This window comes from Talaromyces marneffei, chromosome 4 (genome assembly GCF_009556855.1).
Source record: "Talaromyces marneffei chromosome 4, complete sequence".
In the NCBI taxonomy this organism is placed as follows: domain Eukaryota; kingdom Fungi; phylum Ascomycota; class Eurotiomycetes; order Eurotiales; family Trichocomaceae; genus Talaromyces; species Talaromyces marneffei.
Window position 1 is genome coordinate 1936362 of NC_072351.1, and position 16482 is coordinate 1952843.

Sequence of the window (16482 nt, forward strand, 5' to 3'; positions counted from 1 at the left end):
ATATATACACAGCATCATGGGAGGCGTTGGGGTGGCTATAGATGATGGGATTTCATGTACAATATTAAGTTACCCTCGTACTTTACTTTTTGGATATCCATGCATTCAATATTTGAAACATTCTATCTCGATTCCAGTCAGCTAGCTGGATCCTTTGATAAGATATAGCTAGGGGGCGACGGTGATTCAGAGGGAAGACGATCGTCCTCTCACTGTTCTCTACCCTGAGGAAACTTAGGATTTCGCCACTTCGTTGATGTCGCCCTTGCTATCTGGGTCGAATTCCTGTGTTTAACTTGCTACCCCTGAGCTCGATAGTGCTCCGGTTTCTGCAAGACTTTTTTTTCTCATGGATCATAACAGGAGGAACAAAGCATCATACGTCACTACCGTGGTGCATCAACCCATTTTCTAAGATGCCGTATCATTGACCATATTCTGTTCCGCTTGTAATCCACGTCCCTAAGTATCGAGATCAGGACAGTTTCTGCAACATTGCTGATAGTCTAAGCATATATCGAAACCGATAATTTCCGTACCCCTTGTCATCACCACCGGCCTTTGGCGCCCATTTCCTCAGATCAACATCAAGATAATGCAGTCTCAAACCCATGTTTGTTGCAGATAGGATAGCCGTATGGAGAGTCCTGAAGGATAGGAAGGCCTGCCTCATCTGCCAAGCGGTTCCCATATTGGACCAACACATTTCCTATCCCTCTTCGTTGAAAGGACGGGTCTGTAAAGAGCGCTTTACAAATCTTGTGGCGCCGTGAGCGAGTCCAATGATTGAGCCATTTGTCCGTGTCTTGTTGGACGTAGATCGGTAATCCTGGTGGAAAGTCAAAGATGCTACTTTGCAGGATCTTTTTCTATTCATCCGTCTCCAGCTGGGCTTGCTCTTTGTCGCACTGTCGGATTTCATCATTTGTTGGTGTTCCATGAGGCCCAGGCAGCTATCTGCTCAGTTTCTCTATCGACTGCTTTAATGTGTTGCCATGTTGGAGTTCCCACTTGGCTTTCTAGCATATCTGTTACTCGCTTTTCGAATTCGCTTGGCTCGTCAAAAGTAGAGTTTGAAGCAGTTGTCAGGAAGACAAGCTGCGATACGGATGTTGGAGAGTCGCGGAATGTCTTCATGCTCAACAGGGGGAAGGTCGAAAGTAGCTTGAGCCATTGTGGTTTGAGTCTAAAGGCAGAATGAAGGTTCCAAGGTTGTATTCGTGTCTTGAATTGAAGATTTTGGAGTGGTAGAGGATGCTTTCTAGTGACGAATGGTTTGCTGAAATGGGGCACCATTCGAAATGTAGAATAAACAAAGAAACTCAATAGATAGTAACGTCATATGACTGTTGTACGACATGATATTGAGCCCGAATTAATATATATATATATTCAGTAAGTCTAGCTGAAAAATGTCCTACCTTGGTGCAAAATGTGTATAAATAAATGTTGTTCTGCTCCTGGGCAGAGAGTGATTGCCGTGTCCGCCGTTCTCCTTTAGGTACCGCCTGTCGAGTCACCGTCATCATCTCCCAGTTGCGCCACAAATTGGTAGAGGGTGTTACGATAGGTTGTGTTAGGAATACATTTAATCGTGTTGCCCGGCTATATCGTAGTCTTACTTAGTTCGTATAGGATGCGCGCAGCCATTCGGTATAGTTTGTCCCCGGAAATTGTAACCAAATTTTGCTCCTTCTTTCAAGGGTAAGGAAAGAATAAGTCGAAACAACAAGTTTTATTCATGTATATAAAAGTCAGCAGTAATTGATCAAATCCAGTTGTCGCTCCGCCGAAACGCCTGTTTACACTTTGTAATCGAACACCCTACCTGCCCTTTCCATATTCTTCCTCTTCTCGTCTGCGCTGATCTGCGACTGATCGTCCATATCCTCCACGACCGGGATCGTATTCCTCTCGGTATTCGTCTCGCACCTGTCCGCCAGATTTTCCACGCCTACAAACATGATTAGCTTAGCCATTCTCTTTGCGATTGGCCCTCTTGCAGCGGGACAAATTCGTACCCGTATTGACGCCCCTCTTGAAACCCAGGATCAAGATCTGTACGAATAATTCGTTCATCGAGCTTGGTTCCTCCGATATACTTCAAACAGTCCAGCGCATCCTGGTGAGTGTAGTACTCCACAAAACAGAAACCGCATGGGGTTTTCTGGAAACGGTCCAATCCCATGACTAGACGTTTAATTTCGCCGCATCTATGATACTTATATCAGTTCACTGTTGTTTCGTGTCATTGAAGTTGTAGTAACGTACTTGGCGAACAGCTCGTGAATTTGCTCTTCGGTTGTGTAGAACGAACTAGGGTGGCATATTAGCTTGAATTCTGTCGTCGAATGCTTCTCACGGCCTGAAAGTACATACAGATTACCAACATAGAGAGTTGTGGCATTTCTCAGGCTATCGTTAGGGTCCTCGTGCTTGTCGTCGTCTCGGTCGTTATATCTGCGGCGCTTGCTCTGCGACAGCGCGGATTAGTGCAAGAACCAAGTAGATATGGCGGGAAATGATTACCTTGCTCTGGTAATAGGCACTAGGCCTGTCCAGACGTTCAACGGTATTATAATGTCTCGACATGATGGCTGTTGCTGAGTTTTAACGTGATAGAAAGTAGAAAGAGCATCACAGTTTCTCAAGGCAAGCTTAGCTTGGCTCCACTATTTAATTTTAGCGCGTGTTTGCCGTAGCTCTCCGCAGAGACTCAACCTCATTTTCGATTTCTCTCGTGTGGTCAAAATAAACAATGCATATGTGCCTTTGATCCACACGAGTATCGGATATAAACTCTTTTCGAAGTTTTGAGTTGACGACAGTCAATACCGCGATCATGCCCAAAGTCGTCGGCCATACGCCGCCTTGGCTTTGTCGACCATCCCCAGCTGCTTCATTCTTTACTCGAGATCCTTCAAAAAAGCCCGATAGTCGGACGCAGAACGGAAATGGAGAATATATAGGACCGCAGAGAACTTTGGCTCATCGCAACACTGAAGTGTTTGCGGTAGTCGACAATCAAATACGGTGGACAGATTTGGCTACATTGAAGGCCGAATGGAGCCCCAAGTCCAAAACCTCGCCGAAGAAAAGCAAAGCTCCTACGAAAAAGGGAACGGAAGACGATGCAAAGAGTGACCCATACCGGGTACGTGAAAGCTTTAGTATTTATATGCTGGCAATGTACTGACTGTAGTAGATCTTGACGGTCCCCGTTTATGGCCAGATTAAACAGCTCGTAATTTCGCCAAACGGCGCTTATATGGCAATTGTCACTGCACACACTGTACATATCGCCATACTGCCCGATCGCTCACATCTTTACAGCGCCGAAAGAACTCCCCTTCGCCTTAAGACATACCAACTAGGTCCTACCACACACGTCATTCCTGAGTCTCCTGTTGTCTCAGCATTATGGCATCCGCTAGGGGTTCACTCGAACGTGGAAGCTTGTATAGTGACTATCACAGCTGATGCCGCAGTGCGCGTATGGGAGTTGGACCGTAACAACCATTGGTCTTTTGACCGGCCATCTCTGGCGATTGATCTCAAGAAACTCGTTGATGGAACGTCTTCCGATGAGGATTTCACTCCGCTGGGCTTTGGCAAGAATAAAGGGTTTTCTGCAGATTCTTTTGATATGGAAGTGGCCTCTGCTCATTTTGGTGGCACAGCCCAACCAGCCGAAGATGCGTGGGCGGCAATGACTCTGTGGGTTGCCATGAGACCAGGTGATTTGTATGCGCTCTGTCCTTTGCTTCCTTCGAAGTGGCAAACACCATCAGCGACGATCCCTGCACTCTCTGCTACTATTGTTCCCAAGTTGGGTGCACTCGAGGAGCAATATTCGGGCATCGAAAGTGTGGAGGACGACCTTATTGCTTGTCGACAGCAATATGAATGGCTCAAGGAGATTGATGACCAGAACTCAGCGAATATTTCGGATGTGGATGGATATGAAATTCTTAAGCGTCCTAGCAACCCAAGTGTGATTCCTCGTTTGCAAGGCCCATTCCAATTCGACGCCGATGAGCAATTTGATGATCTTGAAATTACCGATTTCGTTATTATTCCTGCTCGACTTGACACCGCGGCCTTGATGACGGGCGAAGATGACGAGGGTATTCTTGAGGAAAATGCGCAGGAAGGATTGCCTTATACGACAATCTGTTTATCGACATCAAGCGGGCGTGTTCACATCTGTCTTGAGCTAGATGGAGTAGAAGGCCAGTGGCTCCCCAAAGCCAAAGCGAACACATTCACAACTCCGCTTTCGGAGCCAGCTGATCTTCTTCTTGTCGAGTCACTGGATACTGTGCGAGAGAATTTGCGTGAAGCTAATTGCTGGCCCACATTTACTTTGGACACTGATTCTCGATACTCCTTCTACCTCACAACCACCAACAACGTGTCTTTTATTTCTCTGTCCTCATGGGCTCAGAGACTAGAGGCTGAGCTACAGTCCGAGGATGCTTCAGGATCACAGTTCCGGCTTAACGTGCTCTGTGATGGAAACATTGCCGTTCGTGAAGTACTCATCCAACTGAATGAGAACGACATTTCGTCAGCTGAAGAACCGAAGCATCTTGCCAATTCCGTACTTTTCTCTGACTACGATCTCGGCCAACTCCTTCTGACGTATAGGGGCTCTACTCCACAAGCCGTAGAACTCAACGAGCAACAGAACCCGGCTCTAGCCTCATTCTCCGAGTCGTTACGTGGAGATTTCGAAACAATAGCCACTCAAGGCCTCCAGCCACTCAGCAAGCCGCGCCGTTCGCCGTACCAAGTCCCTGCAATCTTCTACGCAGATGAACCGCTGAAGTCCTTCATCGAAGAACATGTCCCACACCGACACAGGCACACATTGGAAGAACCTCTCCGGCTCTCCCCATCTACACTCGACATGATTGCAGCAGCTCACCGAGTTCTTGCCGCCCATACCGGTTCGCTTGAGAAAGCAGCAGCCGACTTGTTCCGTCGCTGCGAGCGTCTCCGCGGCGAAATGCGCGATCAACTCGAAAGCATCGCCACAGTCGCGGATCGCATCAAGAACGTTTCCAGCCATATCGGCGAAGATGGTCAACGACAAGAGGGGTCCCGAAGCGAGGGTGCTCTTAATAATAGACTTAATGCAGCCAAGCAACGACAGGAAAAACTCGCACAGAGATACGCAGATATACGGTCGAAGATGTCGAAATTAGGCGGTCGTCCACTCAGCGAGAAGGAGAAGAGTTGGGTTGGAGAAGTCAAGTTACTATCTACTTCTATTGAGAGAAAGGTTGTGGACGATGATGAACAAGATCAGACCATGAAAGCGCGTCTGGAAACCGTAAGTTACACACCAATTAAACGATTAGCAATACAGATATCTAACGCTCTACTTACAGGCCAAATCCATCGCTGAAGACTTACTCGCAGAAGTAAAAATCATATCAAAAGCGCAGCCAACTACACCGGAGGAACACGCGCCTAGCATCAGTCCGTCGGGGCCTAAAATTCCGCAGAAACTTCAACGCGCGAAAGTTGCCGATGCGATGAAGATGGTTGACAGAGAGTATGCTCGCCCTCGTTTCTTTTGAGTTGTTGCCAGAAACTGACGAATGTGATTACTATAGATCTGCGGTTATTGATGCTATTACGACGAGACTCGATCGGTTGAATTCGAGTTTCTCATAAGTTTCTACTACATTAGAAAATGTTGACGGATTACTTTATGTTTCTTTCGCGTAGTCATTGGATAGTTAAATAGCGTGAATGTCATATTCAGAGACATGTCTTTCTTTCATTTTTTGGGCAGAGACTGATATATCGGGGCAATCTGAGCACAGTCAGGGCTGCCATGCAACAAACGTCTTGAGTAAGATAGTAATACAAAAGAGTAGACGAGTCCAGTTACTCGCAAATTATGCAAACCAGAATCGACTGCCCAAATGCACCCCCCATTCTTGAGCCCCAAATCATATCGATATCGTAAGATAGGAAGAAGTAGTTTCCCGGTTTCGTAACGTAGAATCTCGGCGCGAACAATAAACCGCCAATATCCTCGCTCCTGATAGGAGCCATTCCAGCGAAGAAAAAAGGCGTGGTATTTTATTGTAGACTTCACAGACAAGACGAAAAATAACGTCTAGGTCAGTTCTGCGGCTGGGCTGGGTACAGATGATACCAATCCTCAGGACGGTCAACATACCGCTCAATCAGATGCACTCCAGATTGCGTCTCAACAATGGAGCTGACCTCTCCCGGTTGGAGGGCAAAAGCGGCCTCTTCGAATTCCTTTTGCATTTCGCCGTGGCCGAAGAAGCCCCTATGACGCGTTAAGAAAAGAGGTGAGAAATGTAAGAAGAAAGAAGTGGGCGGATGGTTAGTCGTATAGAGGCTGGCTATTCACCAACGATAGGCTTGTAATGAAGGAGGAGAGGGGGGCTTACAGATCACCCTTCTTGCGAGCGGAACTGCAGTCTGACTCGGATACTGCAAGATCAGCTAAGCGTACTTCGCCAGACTTGATGCGCTGCTCATGGCCACGGAGAATCTCAATGGCTTCCTCCTTGGTTCGTGTAATGGTGCTCTCGCGCCAGCTGCTGGGTCGACGGCTATCACGGTGTTTGACAAGTAAATGGGCGCAACGGATCTTGCCTTCTGCAGGCAGGCCTGCGACGCCCGAGGGACCGCTGTGATGGGCTGCCATGTAGGCCTTTAGCTTGTTCGAGTCGGTTCCGGACGGGGGTTCCCAGCGAGACTCTTTGGTCGAGGCATTGAAGTAGTAGGGGAGATTCTTAGAGTTGGAGTGGCGCACTTCCCAGCCTTCTGGGAGACCTGTATCAGACTGGATATAGACAGATTGGTCAGATACACAGAACTTTAGTCGTTGTAATGTGGCTTTTCAAAATCAATGATAGATCTGTAGGAAAGGGACATACCATGGTTACAGCCCAAACAAAAGAGATATAGTTGTGATTTGGAACAGGAAGGATGACTGAATTATAAAGACAAGATGTTTTAGTTATTCTAAAAATATGGAAGAATAAGATGTGTTTTAATGCTCCTCAATGCTTCTTTTGCAATCACCGAGAGAGATCTAGAGTATTTGTTTTGTATGGCCAGACGCGGGGACTGGTTGCTAACGATGGGAAGAGGTGGGGAGGCACTAAGCACTAACATGGCTTAGCGTGATCTGCCGCCAACTGCTTGATATTTCTCGTTGTCCGCCACCAATTTTCACCCATCACCATTTTGGCGCTTTCATCTTTACTCTCTTGTTCCTGACACATCCAGTTCTTACTTTGCGCTCAAACTCGACTTCCTAACTTCTTTGCGGCTACCATTTTTACACAGATAACGACTTATCCTCACCTCGATCAACATGTCTGCGAGTCCCGTGTCTTCGGCTGGAGACGACAACAAGCCCAGCAGCGATCAAATCCATTTCAAATTCTGCCGCGAATGGTAGGTCTACCACCTTCATACAGGCTAAAAGACGCTGTGTATTCATACTAACGAAACTGATGAAGTTCCAACCTGTTATACCCTAAAGAAGACCGCGTGCAAAACCGCCTAATGTTCACCTGCCGGACCTGCCACGTCTCCGAGCCCGCGACCTCGCCATGCGTCTACCAGAACAACCTCAATACCCAAGTGGGAGAAACAGCCGGTGTGACTCAGGATGTGGGATCTGATCCTACGGTTGGTGACCCAGAATTCTGCCTCCATTGTGGTGAAGAGCTTGCCTGCGCGCAATGCGGTATCCTCGCGTCTGGTGGTGCTCTTTCAGATTATGATTATGATTCCAGAGAAGAAAGCCTGGATGATTCTTTTTCAATGCCCTGATTTGCGCTTTTCAAGTTGTTGGTTGAAAGACACTTGATGGCTAACATGCATTGATTTTGCTTCTTAGCTGCCGCGATCGAACAAGCTATGTCCGAGCTGCGGAGAAAACGAGGCGGTCTTTTTCCAGAGTCAACAACGTTCAGCCGAGACTGGAATGGTAATTTTTGTTTGCTCTCTTTTTGACCGTCTTATCAACATGCTAAGTGTTCGTGATACAGAAACTCTACTACGTTTGCTGCACCTGCGGTAACGTCTTTACGTGATCATGAGCTGTTTATATTTCGAGCCGTCGGCCTTCGATACCCGTATATGTTAGATTTATGTCTTCTCGCTTTTATTCGTTCTTGGAGTTTGGTGCTATGCTATTCATTTGATTTGAAGTTGGTACAGCGTTTTGAGAAGGTTTATTCTACTGTCGGATTATAGAATGCTGCTGAAAGAGTCATGAGTTGCCCGCTTAAATCATTCTATTGTACATAATTATAATTTACAAATGCATCGGTGCCAGTGACAAGATCTTTGACCATTGCTTTCCCCGTAGCTCAGCTCCGACAATACCTGTTAAACCATGTTAGCCATCGAATCCCCAGACGTAGCATCGTAAGAACCACTCACCATTCAATCGAGTACCGATAGGCTCACCAGCCTTGTTAACCAAGACGCATGCATTATCGTCAAACTTGATGAGACTTCCATCCGGTCGCTGAATCTCCTTGCGGGCTCGAACGACCACTGCATGGCGAATGTCACCGCGACGGACTTTGTTGGCAATACCGCTGTTTGTAGAGTTTTCGGGACCAAAGTTTCGCTGTTTCTGGACGACGACGACGATGCGGTCTCCTGTTTGATTTGTAAGAGGCTGAATGAAAGAGATGGGTACTCGAATGTGGTGTACGCACCAATGGTAGCCGGGCTTTTCTTCTTTAGAACATTCACGCATTCAACAACGGCGGCTCCTGAGTTGTCGATGCAATTAAGCATCGTCTGTAGGAAATCGTTAGAATTGCAATGTACTTCTCAAGTTGAATATAAGGAAGCTATTCGTACCTTGAGTTGGATCATCGTGTCAGCATAATGTGGCGGCCTTCACAAGTCGCAAGCTATAGAATGATGTTGGAGTCTTGAAGGTTTTGAGATTGTATGGTCCAATCGGGGTTTGGCTTTGGCCTTCGGATGTATAGTTTTGCCGACAGCCGATCCGGGACAAGAGATTCATTCATGCTATTCTCTCCAACATCCCTTTAAAACAACAATTGACCTATTGGGCTATTGTTTATATATATCTCGAGTCTCTTTGCTCATATATTTCTTAGTCACAATTGCTTCACGTATCGGTCAAACATCCGGTCTCACAAAGGCCTCCTGCAACCCTTGTATCAGCTACACCAGCCCCCAGATTCGCAACGCCATTTGTGACAAGCAATGGCAGTATGCGATAACTGCCAATTCTTCTTGAACTGATATATTCGACAATCTGCTGAAACCTATAATTGTACATTATCCTATCGGCAACATTAGTCGTGTTTGCAGCTGCGAAAGTGCGACCAACAGGCTATTCGAGACCTCCCAGCCACATCATCTGCGCCGTCAAAGCAGTCAGCGCAACGGCTCGTTTGTAGCGCCGTCGCTCTGTCCCCTCATGACCCCGGGCGTCTACAGCATGCTTGGACCTGATTTCCGGTTCTTCTTTTCTTGATTCTTACTTCCAATTTGACAGATTCTTCGGGGTTTGTCTTATTTGGAACTCAGCACTCTTTTGGATCACTCATTTCGCAACTTCTTTCGTCCTCTTGGAGAAGCTAGTTCGCATATTGCTTCTACGTCTTACTCAGCATTCTCTTGAAATTCTCTCACCAGTCTATCCTTTGGAAGTAACCATTTTTGGGAAGTCACTCTTTTCACAACCTCTTGAAGACGGAATCTTGCATATTGGGGCCGTTTCAGCTGCTTTGCGACTACTTACGACGCCACCATGTCTTCGAAAGCTCGGTCAACCCCTGTGGCAGACTCAAGGGACAGGCTCACCCTGTCTAGGCTGGCGAACTATGACGATGTAGCGACTGATGCCCTCATTGATCGCGTAAGTTAGAATCAGTAAACAATTTCGATTTTAACTGACATAAAGCCGTAGGCATATTTCTGGACTACAATTCGAAAGAATCGTACCAAGTTCGCTCCTGGAAGAGGCATCCTTGAAGATGTCGTAACCAAAATTCTTCTTCACAAGGTGATTGTTGAAAAGAACCCACGCGCAGCTGAGCAAGAGCTTTTGGCTATGAAAGGCCTCAAGAAATACCTCGATAGCTTGCCGAACGATCGAGAGCGAGAATGGTTTAAACGTCATTTTCGAAAATATATTCATATCTATCTGCCGGACTGTCCATTCGAGATATCGACTACGAATCGGTATACCATTATTGAGCATGAGGCATCTGTGGTAGCCCGTCGAAATATCAAGAAAGGCGAAGAAATCAAATACCTTTGTGGGACTCTGGTATCAATGACCCGCCAAGAAGAACTCGATTTGGGCTTCAACCGGAAGGACTTTAGCATTGTCATGTCGAGCAGGAGGAAGAACCCATCGTTGTTTCTAGGACCAGCACGTTTCGCAAACCATGACTGCAACGCTAATGGAAGGTTGTCGACGAGAGGAAACGACGGCATGCAAGTCATTGCTGCCCGTGATATAGAACTGGGAGAAGAAATCACGGTATCTTATGGCGAAGACTACTTTGGTATTGACAATTGCGAATGTCTTTGTGAGACATGTGAACGTACAGTTCGGAACGGATGGTCTCCGGCGGTGTCTGTGCCAACAAGTCTGGTCTCAACGCCTTTCCGAGACGCGGAAATTGACCCAAGCAACCCAAAGAAAGAAAATCATGCATCTCAGACGGTTCAACTCCCAGGAAATGACGCTCATGTGGCAACTGAAACTATCACGATGAGCGAAACGGAACACAACGGAAAGAGGAAATTCAACAGTGACAGCGATTCAGAGCTGTCCAGTCCATCTACCCCCAACAAAAGATTCAAATTTGAGCATCGGCAATCGAAACTACGAGAGGAACTTCTTCTATCTGAAGTCGCGGAGTCAATCGAAAAATCGCCTATCCCAGTTACTGCGCAGGGGCCTCCCCAGCCAATCCCGACACTGCAAAGTCCTCCTGACCAAACAATTTCTACAGATGCGGAGCAAAACACAGCAAGCTCTACTGAAAACGATTCACCCTCATATTCTTCCGATGAAAGTAATCCATCCATATCAACGCCGGCTACTTCTGTTTCTGGAATCGCTCCCGATATCAAGATAGAGTCAATTGAAACGAGCACAGTGCCGGCGGTATCCGGGTCCTCTTCGATTCAACAGTCTCCCGGTAAAGACATTACCAACATTACAGACACGTCAATCGCCCAATCCTCTCAGATAAGTGAGGTAAATGAACGAAAATCCAGAAGCAGAACCAGTACACCTCGTAAACGAGCCCTACCGTCCGTGGAGCAGGTGGATATCATAGTGAACCGAGTCCCGGGTGACTACACGAGAACGGACATGCTCTTGGCCCAGCGCTATGATCGATGGGTAGATTGCCGGACCTGTTCTGCGTGGTTCGTTCAAGAAAACGCATATCAAACCCGGAAAGAATGCCCCCGCTGCGAACGCCATTCAAAACTGTACGGTTACCGCTGGCCCAAGACTGACCCAGAGGGCTCTCCCGATGAAGATCCTCGCGTCATGGATCATCGTACCGTGCATAGATTTTTATCGGCCGAAGAAGAAGCCAAGGTTGATCGTAAACATCGCTCTGGCGTAGTGACACCGACGCCAACCCCAGAAATCATTCCATTGGATACTCGAAGCGAGACCGAGTTCAGTGATTATGAGGGCCGTCGTTTGACACGGGCCAGTCGGATTCGTGCTCGTTCCCTTCGATTGACTCAGTGAGAGTCAATCATGTACACTTTTTTTTTATCATTTTTGGAGTGCTTGGATGAGGCATTGGCAAGGTATTATGTCCCGTTATGTCTAGGATACTGTATCAGGTTGGCAGGAAGGCGTTTACATATCGATTCATTGGGTCTGTTATGAGATTTTTTTTTCGCCTTTCCTCCTTAAATTTTGTGATTCTATGGTTCAATTTTTTGTCAATGATATGTCATGTTGTGCAATGTCTTGGATGTTGATATTCGTCTTATGTAACTATGTCCAGGCAGATGATAGAGCTTTATCAAGGGTCTACCGAATAAGATTATTTACCTTGGTCATACGCACGTGGATTTAACTGATCCAGTATTAATACCTTACCAAAACCACAGCCGTTTGATATTTGCATTGGTAAGTGTACTTCTACGCCAAATTATATCATACAACACCACTCCTTTTCTGAACGGCATCGGCCACCTGCCGCAACCACCAAAGATGAATCCTCGGATCATCCGTCAACTCCGGATGAAAACTCGTGCCAAAAACATTCCCTTGTTTGACTGCGATTATATCCCCCGCCTCCTTTTCAGCATCAATATTCACACCACTATTCGCAATTAATCTTGCTGCTCTTCCCGGTAGTATTGCGAGTACTTCCACTTCATCTTCCAATACCTGTTGAGCAGCGGTATCGATTACTTCTCGAGAGGGTGCGACGACAGTTTCTTCGCGCTGATCTTCTTCAATTTGTATACCTTTTTGATGGGGGAGGATTTTCTCCACGACGGGCGCCCTGATGAACACGCCGTTAAACGGTAAGTTTTCTGGGCTTGTCGAGTCTTGGAGAAATGGCAGGTCAAGAGGTGCCTGGAAACTTTCCGTCTGACGGCCGAAATGGTTCCTGTTTACGCGCACATCAATGCCGCCGATGAGTTCTTGGCCGCCCTTTTTGGTGCGGTTGGCAGATTCGGCGAGCAGGATGAGGCCGGCGCATGTTCCCCAGGTCGGCTTGCGATGTAGTCTATAACCGTTCATTAGCCATTGGAGCTTGCTCAAGCGGATGGAGACAGTACATACTTTACAAAATCCCTCAATGGCTCCAATAAATTCGATCTAGCAGCCACAAGGGAAATAGTTGTGCTCTCGCCACCTGGTATGATAAGTGCATCACAGGCATCCAACTGCGCTTTTGTCCGTACTTCGATAAAGTCCCATTGGCATGGTCCTTGAGAAGAGGACGATGATGATGCTAAAATATTGGCTGCTTTTCGAAGGAGCTGCAAATGCTCATAAAAGGCGCCTTGGAGGGCTAGGACACCCACTGTGATTTTTGGCATGTTTTAGTCTGGATAATGTGAACCCTAGTTAACTGACTGGGATGATGGATTTGAGTAGTGCACTCCTCTGAAGTTTGATGTATGGCGGCTTATCTTATCGTCTTATCTTATCGGTGTTCCTGTACAGCCGGAGTTGCCCCTCGCCGCGGTCTCCGTTCGGCCAATCAGATGGTTTTTTGGTCTAGGGTTGCATGTACCACCGACTCACCGTGTTCAGCTGGATGGCTTCAATCTGTATTTCATTTACTGTCAATAGGTTTAAGAGGTTCACATTCTCGGCATCGTCAGTCAAATGGCTGATCTCAGGTAAAATATTCCACGACATACCTCAACATCTGCCACTGAACTGCGTCAGTCAAGCTCATTTGATATATATTCGTCAGCTGGCGCATCACCATACATCGACACTATAAAAATGACATCCACCCACCTCACAAGATGGTATATCGATACCCGCCATCTAACAAACACAACCGAGGACCTCCCCCTGATCACCACTTTACAAGAATCCGACCAAACCGCCGTCCGGAAATACCTCCGCCTCCCAGATCGGCACATGTCTTTGGCGTCAAGTCTGCTCAAATACCTCTTCATACATAGAACATGCCGCATCCCCTGGGCCGAGGTGATTATAAGTCGGACACCAAAACCGCATCAAAGGCCATGCTTTATCCCTTCTGGTCACGAAAGTCGACCAGCCACACAAATTCCGGCGGTGGAGTTTAACGTTACCCATCAAGCTTCATTTGTTGCGTTGGCGGGATGTGTTGTGCCGTCAACAGCTGAAACAGAAGTGCAGAGAGATGGGGCTGCTGCTGCTGCCGCCGCCGCAACCCAAGCAGCAGTTTACTCCACGCCAGAGCCTTCATCGGCACCCATCCCCTCTGTGCCACAGGTGGGCATAGACGTAACCTGCGTCGACGAACCGGGTCGTCGTCGCGACAAAGCCCCTAAGACTCTGAGGGACGTCACAGATTTCATTGACATTTTCAAAGAGGTATTCTCTCAACGAGAATTGGATACCATGAAAAAAGCCGCCTCCTTCTCATCAACACGCCCACTCGCAGAGATCATAAAATCTGCCTTGCGTCTATTCTATGCATACTGGGCGCTGAAAGAGGCATATATCAAAATGACGGGTGAAGCCCTCCTAGCGCCCTGGCTACGAGAACTTGAGTTTACGAATGTGGTTGCTCCGCCACCTGTCGCGGATGATGAGACTGATAAATGGGGAGACCCCTATACTGGTGTTCAGACGTGGCTATATGGCAAGAGAGTGGAGGATGTCAGGGTCGAGTTGGTGGCGTTTGAGGCTGATTATATGGTTGCGACGGCGGCGAGGGGAGCGAACCTGGGTCAAGCTGTCAAGGGGGGTGTGGCTGGGTCAGAGATGGATCCGTGGAAGGTGTTGGTGAGCGTTGATATTGAGAAGGATGTGAGGCCATGTGCGACGGGGGCATGTCAGTGTTTAGCTTGAACATCATATGGAGTGGGTGTGTTATACAAATTGCTTGCATAGATCATTCCCGATTATACATAAGCATACACAAGCATACAAATTGATTCTAGATACTCAACTTAGTTTGCTTCTAAGTACATAGTTCAACCTAAAAGAAGGCACTGAGAGTGAAAAGTACGACATCCTTCTAACCTCCCCCAAATTGCCAACTAAAAATTCATCTAAGCTCATACACTCAACAAATAGGCCACTTCTATCTACCACTGGCAGCCGAAAATTGCAACAAACAATTACACATAAGAAAGAAACAACCATCCAAATGCATTTCAATTGAAGCATGGAAGACGTTTAATGAATCCAAGAAACCCGTTTTGCTTGCTGTTGTTCCCACCACTTTTGTTGCCCTTGCCATTCTGTTCGTCACTGCTACTCCCACCGCTAGTTTCGTTATCACGGGCGCCGCAGTTATTCTGGCCAGACTTTTGGTTTCCTCCAGTCTGGAGTACAGTCTTGCTCGGATGGTTAGTCCCAGCCGACGTCGAAGCATTCCCTCCTCCAACAGCAACGGTAAGTAATTGCGGATTCGGATCATGAATGCTTCCAGACTGATCAGCGCCATTCGTCGGCGCCACATCATCGTATGGGAACGTATAACCTCGCCCATCGAGATTGGCAGCATGCACAATGCGAGCGTAGTGATTGGTAATAGCGTTTTGGTAGTATTTGGATGCATCCTCGTTCTCTGGAGTGTTGCTATTGGTCAATAGCGTCGATCTGTTAAAAGCAGCTGTCAATCGAGCCGTGATATCATCCGTTTCCTGGTTGCCAGTCGGTGCGAAAGGACCGCTGCTGCAACCAAAGATATCCGCGGCAGAGGGTTTGGTATACGTTGCTGCTCCATTCCCAAAGTTGAAAGTATCGCTTGACACCTGTCCTATCACGTTCCCAGCGTCGATTTGCGTATCGATAGTCAACGTCGAGTTTGTGTACTGAGACCAGACTTGATCCACGTATGACTGATAGTATCCGGAAAACAAAGAGCTGTTGATTGAGATACCGGTGTTGGGACTGTTGGCCCTGAGGTTTGCGCCGTTCTTCTGGATGATGAGCTGGTTCCACCCGGCGTTGTCTTTGGATTGTTGATCATTCAAACCGGAGCAGATAGTATCAAGACCGTTTGTGGCCATTCCCGAGACATGTTGTGTTTGGTTGGAGGTGTTGGTCAGCGTCAACGAGATCGGAAGAGACACAAAATCTACATAGGAGATGTTGACATATAGTTGCGAGCTGTTGTAGGTGAACTCGCAAAAGTCCCAGTACTTGTTATAGTTGGGATCAGCGGTATTGGCAGATGAGGGTTCGACGAGTGCTGGACCGGGGTTCAAGTAAAAAGTCAGAGTATCGTCTTGCACAAACCACAATCGAGCTCCAGCAAGATGGGGGATGGTCACAGTGACTGTGTTCCCCGGTGCGCCAAGAGGAATGGCACAGTTAGCCCCAAGAGCCGACAATGTGCTCGATGGAGAAGTCGGGTAGTAGGCTGTCTTGCCATCGGACTGCAAGAGGAACAGGGCATTGTTGTTGTCGATAGCCTGGCCGGTAATGTATGCATTCACGTTGCTGGAGGTAGTCTGGTTTTGCAACGCAATGTTGAGCGTTGTAGCTGTGTCGTTTTGACGCGGCATTTTGGTGGTTCGAGCTGATGGATATGTTTGCTTGATCTGGAGAGGAGCAAGAAAGGATATTTCTGCCTTTAAAGAAAGACCATAAAAATACCTGACTTCAAAGAGAGCTGGATGAATGGATTTGTCTGCATGAGTCAGAGAAGCTTCCAAGGTTCGAGTAGTCGGTGGTCTTCTAAACAGGGAAGGAGCAATCAACTTTACCATTTATATTCTTATCAACAGTTCTTATATACCTCC

General features: G+C 47.3%; 10 protein-coding genes across 10 annotated transcripts; 4 read left to right on the forward strand and 6 right to left on the reverse strand.

Moving 5' to 3' along the window:
- Positions 1-921: 921 nt before the first annotated feature.
- Positions 922-1296, reverse strand: EYB26_005735 (uncharacterized protein; the record flags this gene model as incomplete). Its single annotated transcript, XM_054265018.1, has 1 exon — positions 922-1296. One exon carries the CDS (start codon positions 1294-1296, stop codon positions 922-924), a length of 375 nt encoding a protein of 124 aa, XP_054120993.1.
- A 528-nt stretch (positions 1297-1824) lies between these two features.
- EYB26_005736 (uncharacterized protein) lies at positions 1825-2592 on the reverse strand (the record flags this gene model as incomplete). The annotated part of the gene is made up of 5 exons (XM_054265019.1): positions 1825-1954; positions 2022-2213; positions 2272-2316; positions 2380-2474; positions 2530-2592. 5 exons carry the CDS (start codon positions 2590-2592, stop codon positions 1825-1827), a joined length of 525 nt encoding a protein of 174 aa, XP_054120994.1.
- Positions 2593-2842: 250 nt separating this feature from the next.
- On the forward strand, positions 2843-5685 carry EYB26_005737 (uncharacterized protein; the record flags this gene model as incomplete). Its single annotated transcript, XM_054265020.1, has 4 exons — positions 2843-3154; positions 3206-5338; positions 5397-5563; positions 5625-5685. The coding sequence occupies 4 exons, from the start codon at positions 2843-2845 to the stop codon at positions 5683-5685; spliced, it is 2673 nt and encodes an 890-aa protein (XP_054120995.1).
- A 414-nt stretch (positions 5686-6099) lies between these two features.
- Positions 6100-6935, reverse strand: EYB26_005738 (uncharacterized protein; the record flags this gene model as incomplete). Its single annotated transcript, XM_054265021.1, has 4 exons — positions 6100-6109; positions 6200-6316; positions 6441-6838; positions 6933-6935. The coding sequence occupies 4 exons, from the start codon at positions 6933-6935 to the stop codon at positions 6100-6102; spliced, it is 528 nt and encodes a 175-aa protein (XP_054120996.1).
- A 440-nt stretch (positions 6936-7375) lies between these two features.
- EYB26_005739 (uncharacterized protein) lies at positions 7376-8102 on the forward strand (the record flags this gene model as incomplete). Its single annotated transcript, XM_054265022.1, has 4 exons — positions 7376-7458; positions 7524-7695; positions 7907-7996; positions 8058-8102. 4 exons carry the CDS (start codon positions 7376-7378, stop codon positions 8100-8102), a joined length of 390 nt encoding a protein of 129 aa, XP_054120997.1.
- A 224-nt stretch (positions 8103-8326) lies between these two features.
- On the reverse strand, positions 8327-8901 carry EYB26_005740 (uncharacterized protein; the record flags this gene model as incomplete). Its single annotated transcript, XM_054265023.1, has 4 exons — positions 8327-8397; positions 8455-8679; positions 8739-8823; positions 8887-8901. The coding sequence occupies 4 exons, from the start codon at positions 8899-8901 to the stop codon at positions 8327-8329; spliced, it is 396 nt and encodes a 131-aa protein (XP_054120998.1).
- A 910-nt stretch (positions 8902-9811) lies between these two features.
- On the forward strand, positions 9812-11785 carry EYB26_005741 (uncharacterized protein; the record flags this gene model as incomplete). Its single annotated transcript, XM_054265024.1, has 2 exons — positions 9812-9919; positions 9971-11785. The coding sequence occupies 2 exons, from the start codon at positions 9812-9814 to the stop codon at positions 11783-11785; spliced, it is 1923 nt and encodes a 640-aa protein (XP_054120999.1).
- A 417-nt stretch (positions 11786-12202) lies between these two features.
- On the reverse strand, positions 12203-13101 carry EYB26_005742 (uncharacterized protein; the record flags this gene model as incomplete). Its single annotated transcript, XM_054265025.1, has 2 exons — positions 12203-12785; positions 12842-13101. The coding sequence occupies 2 exons, from the start codon at positions 13099-13101 to the stop codon at positions 12203-12205; spliced, it is 843 nt and encodes a 280-aa protein (XP_054121000.1).
- Positions 13102-13516: 415 nt separating this feature from the next.
- Positions 13517-14578, forward strand: EYB26_005743 (uncharacterized protein; the record flags this gene model as incomplete). The annotated part of the gene is made up of 1 exon (XM_054265026.1): positions 13517-14578. One exon carries the CDS (start codon positions 13517-13519, stop codon positions 14576-14578), a length of 1062 nt encoding a protein of 353 aa, XP_054121001.1.
- Positions 14579-14886: 308 nt separating this feature from the next.
- Positions 14887-16245, reverse strand: EYB26_005744 (uncharacterized protein; the record flags this gene model as incomplete). The annotated part of the gene is made up of 1 exon (XM_054265027.1): positions 14887-16245. One exon carries the CDS (start codon positions 16243-16245, stop codon positions 14887-14889), a length of 1359 nt encoding a protein of 452 aa, XP_054121002.1.
- Between the last annotated feature and the right edge of the window lie 237 nt (positions 16246-16482).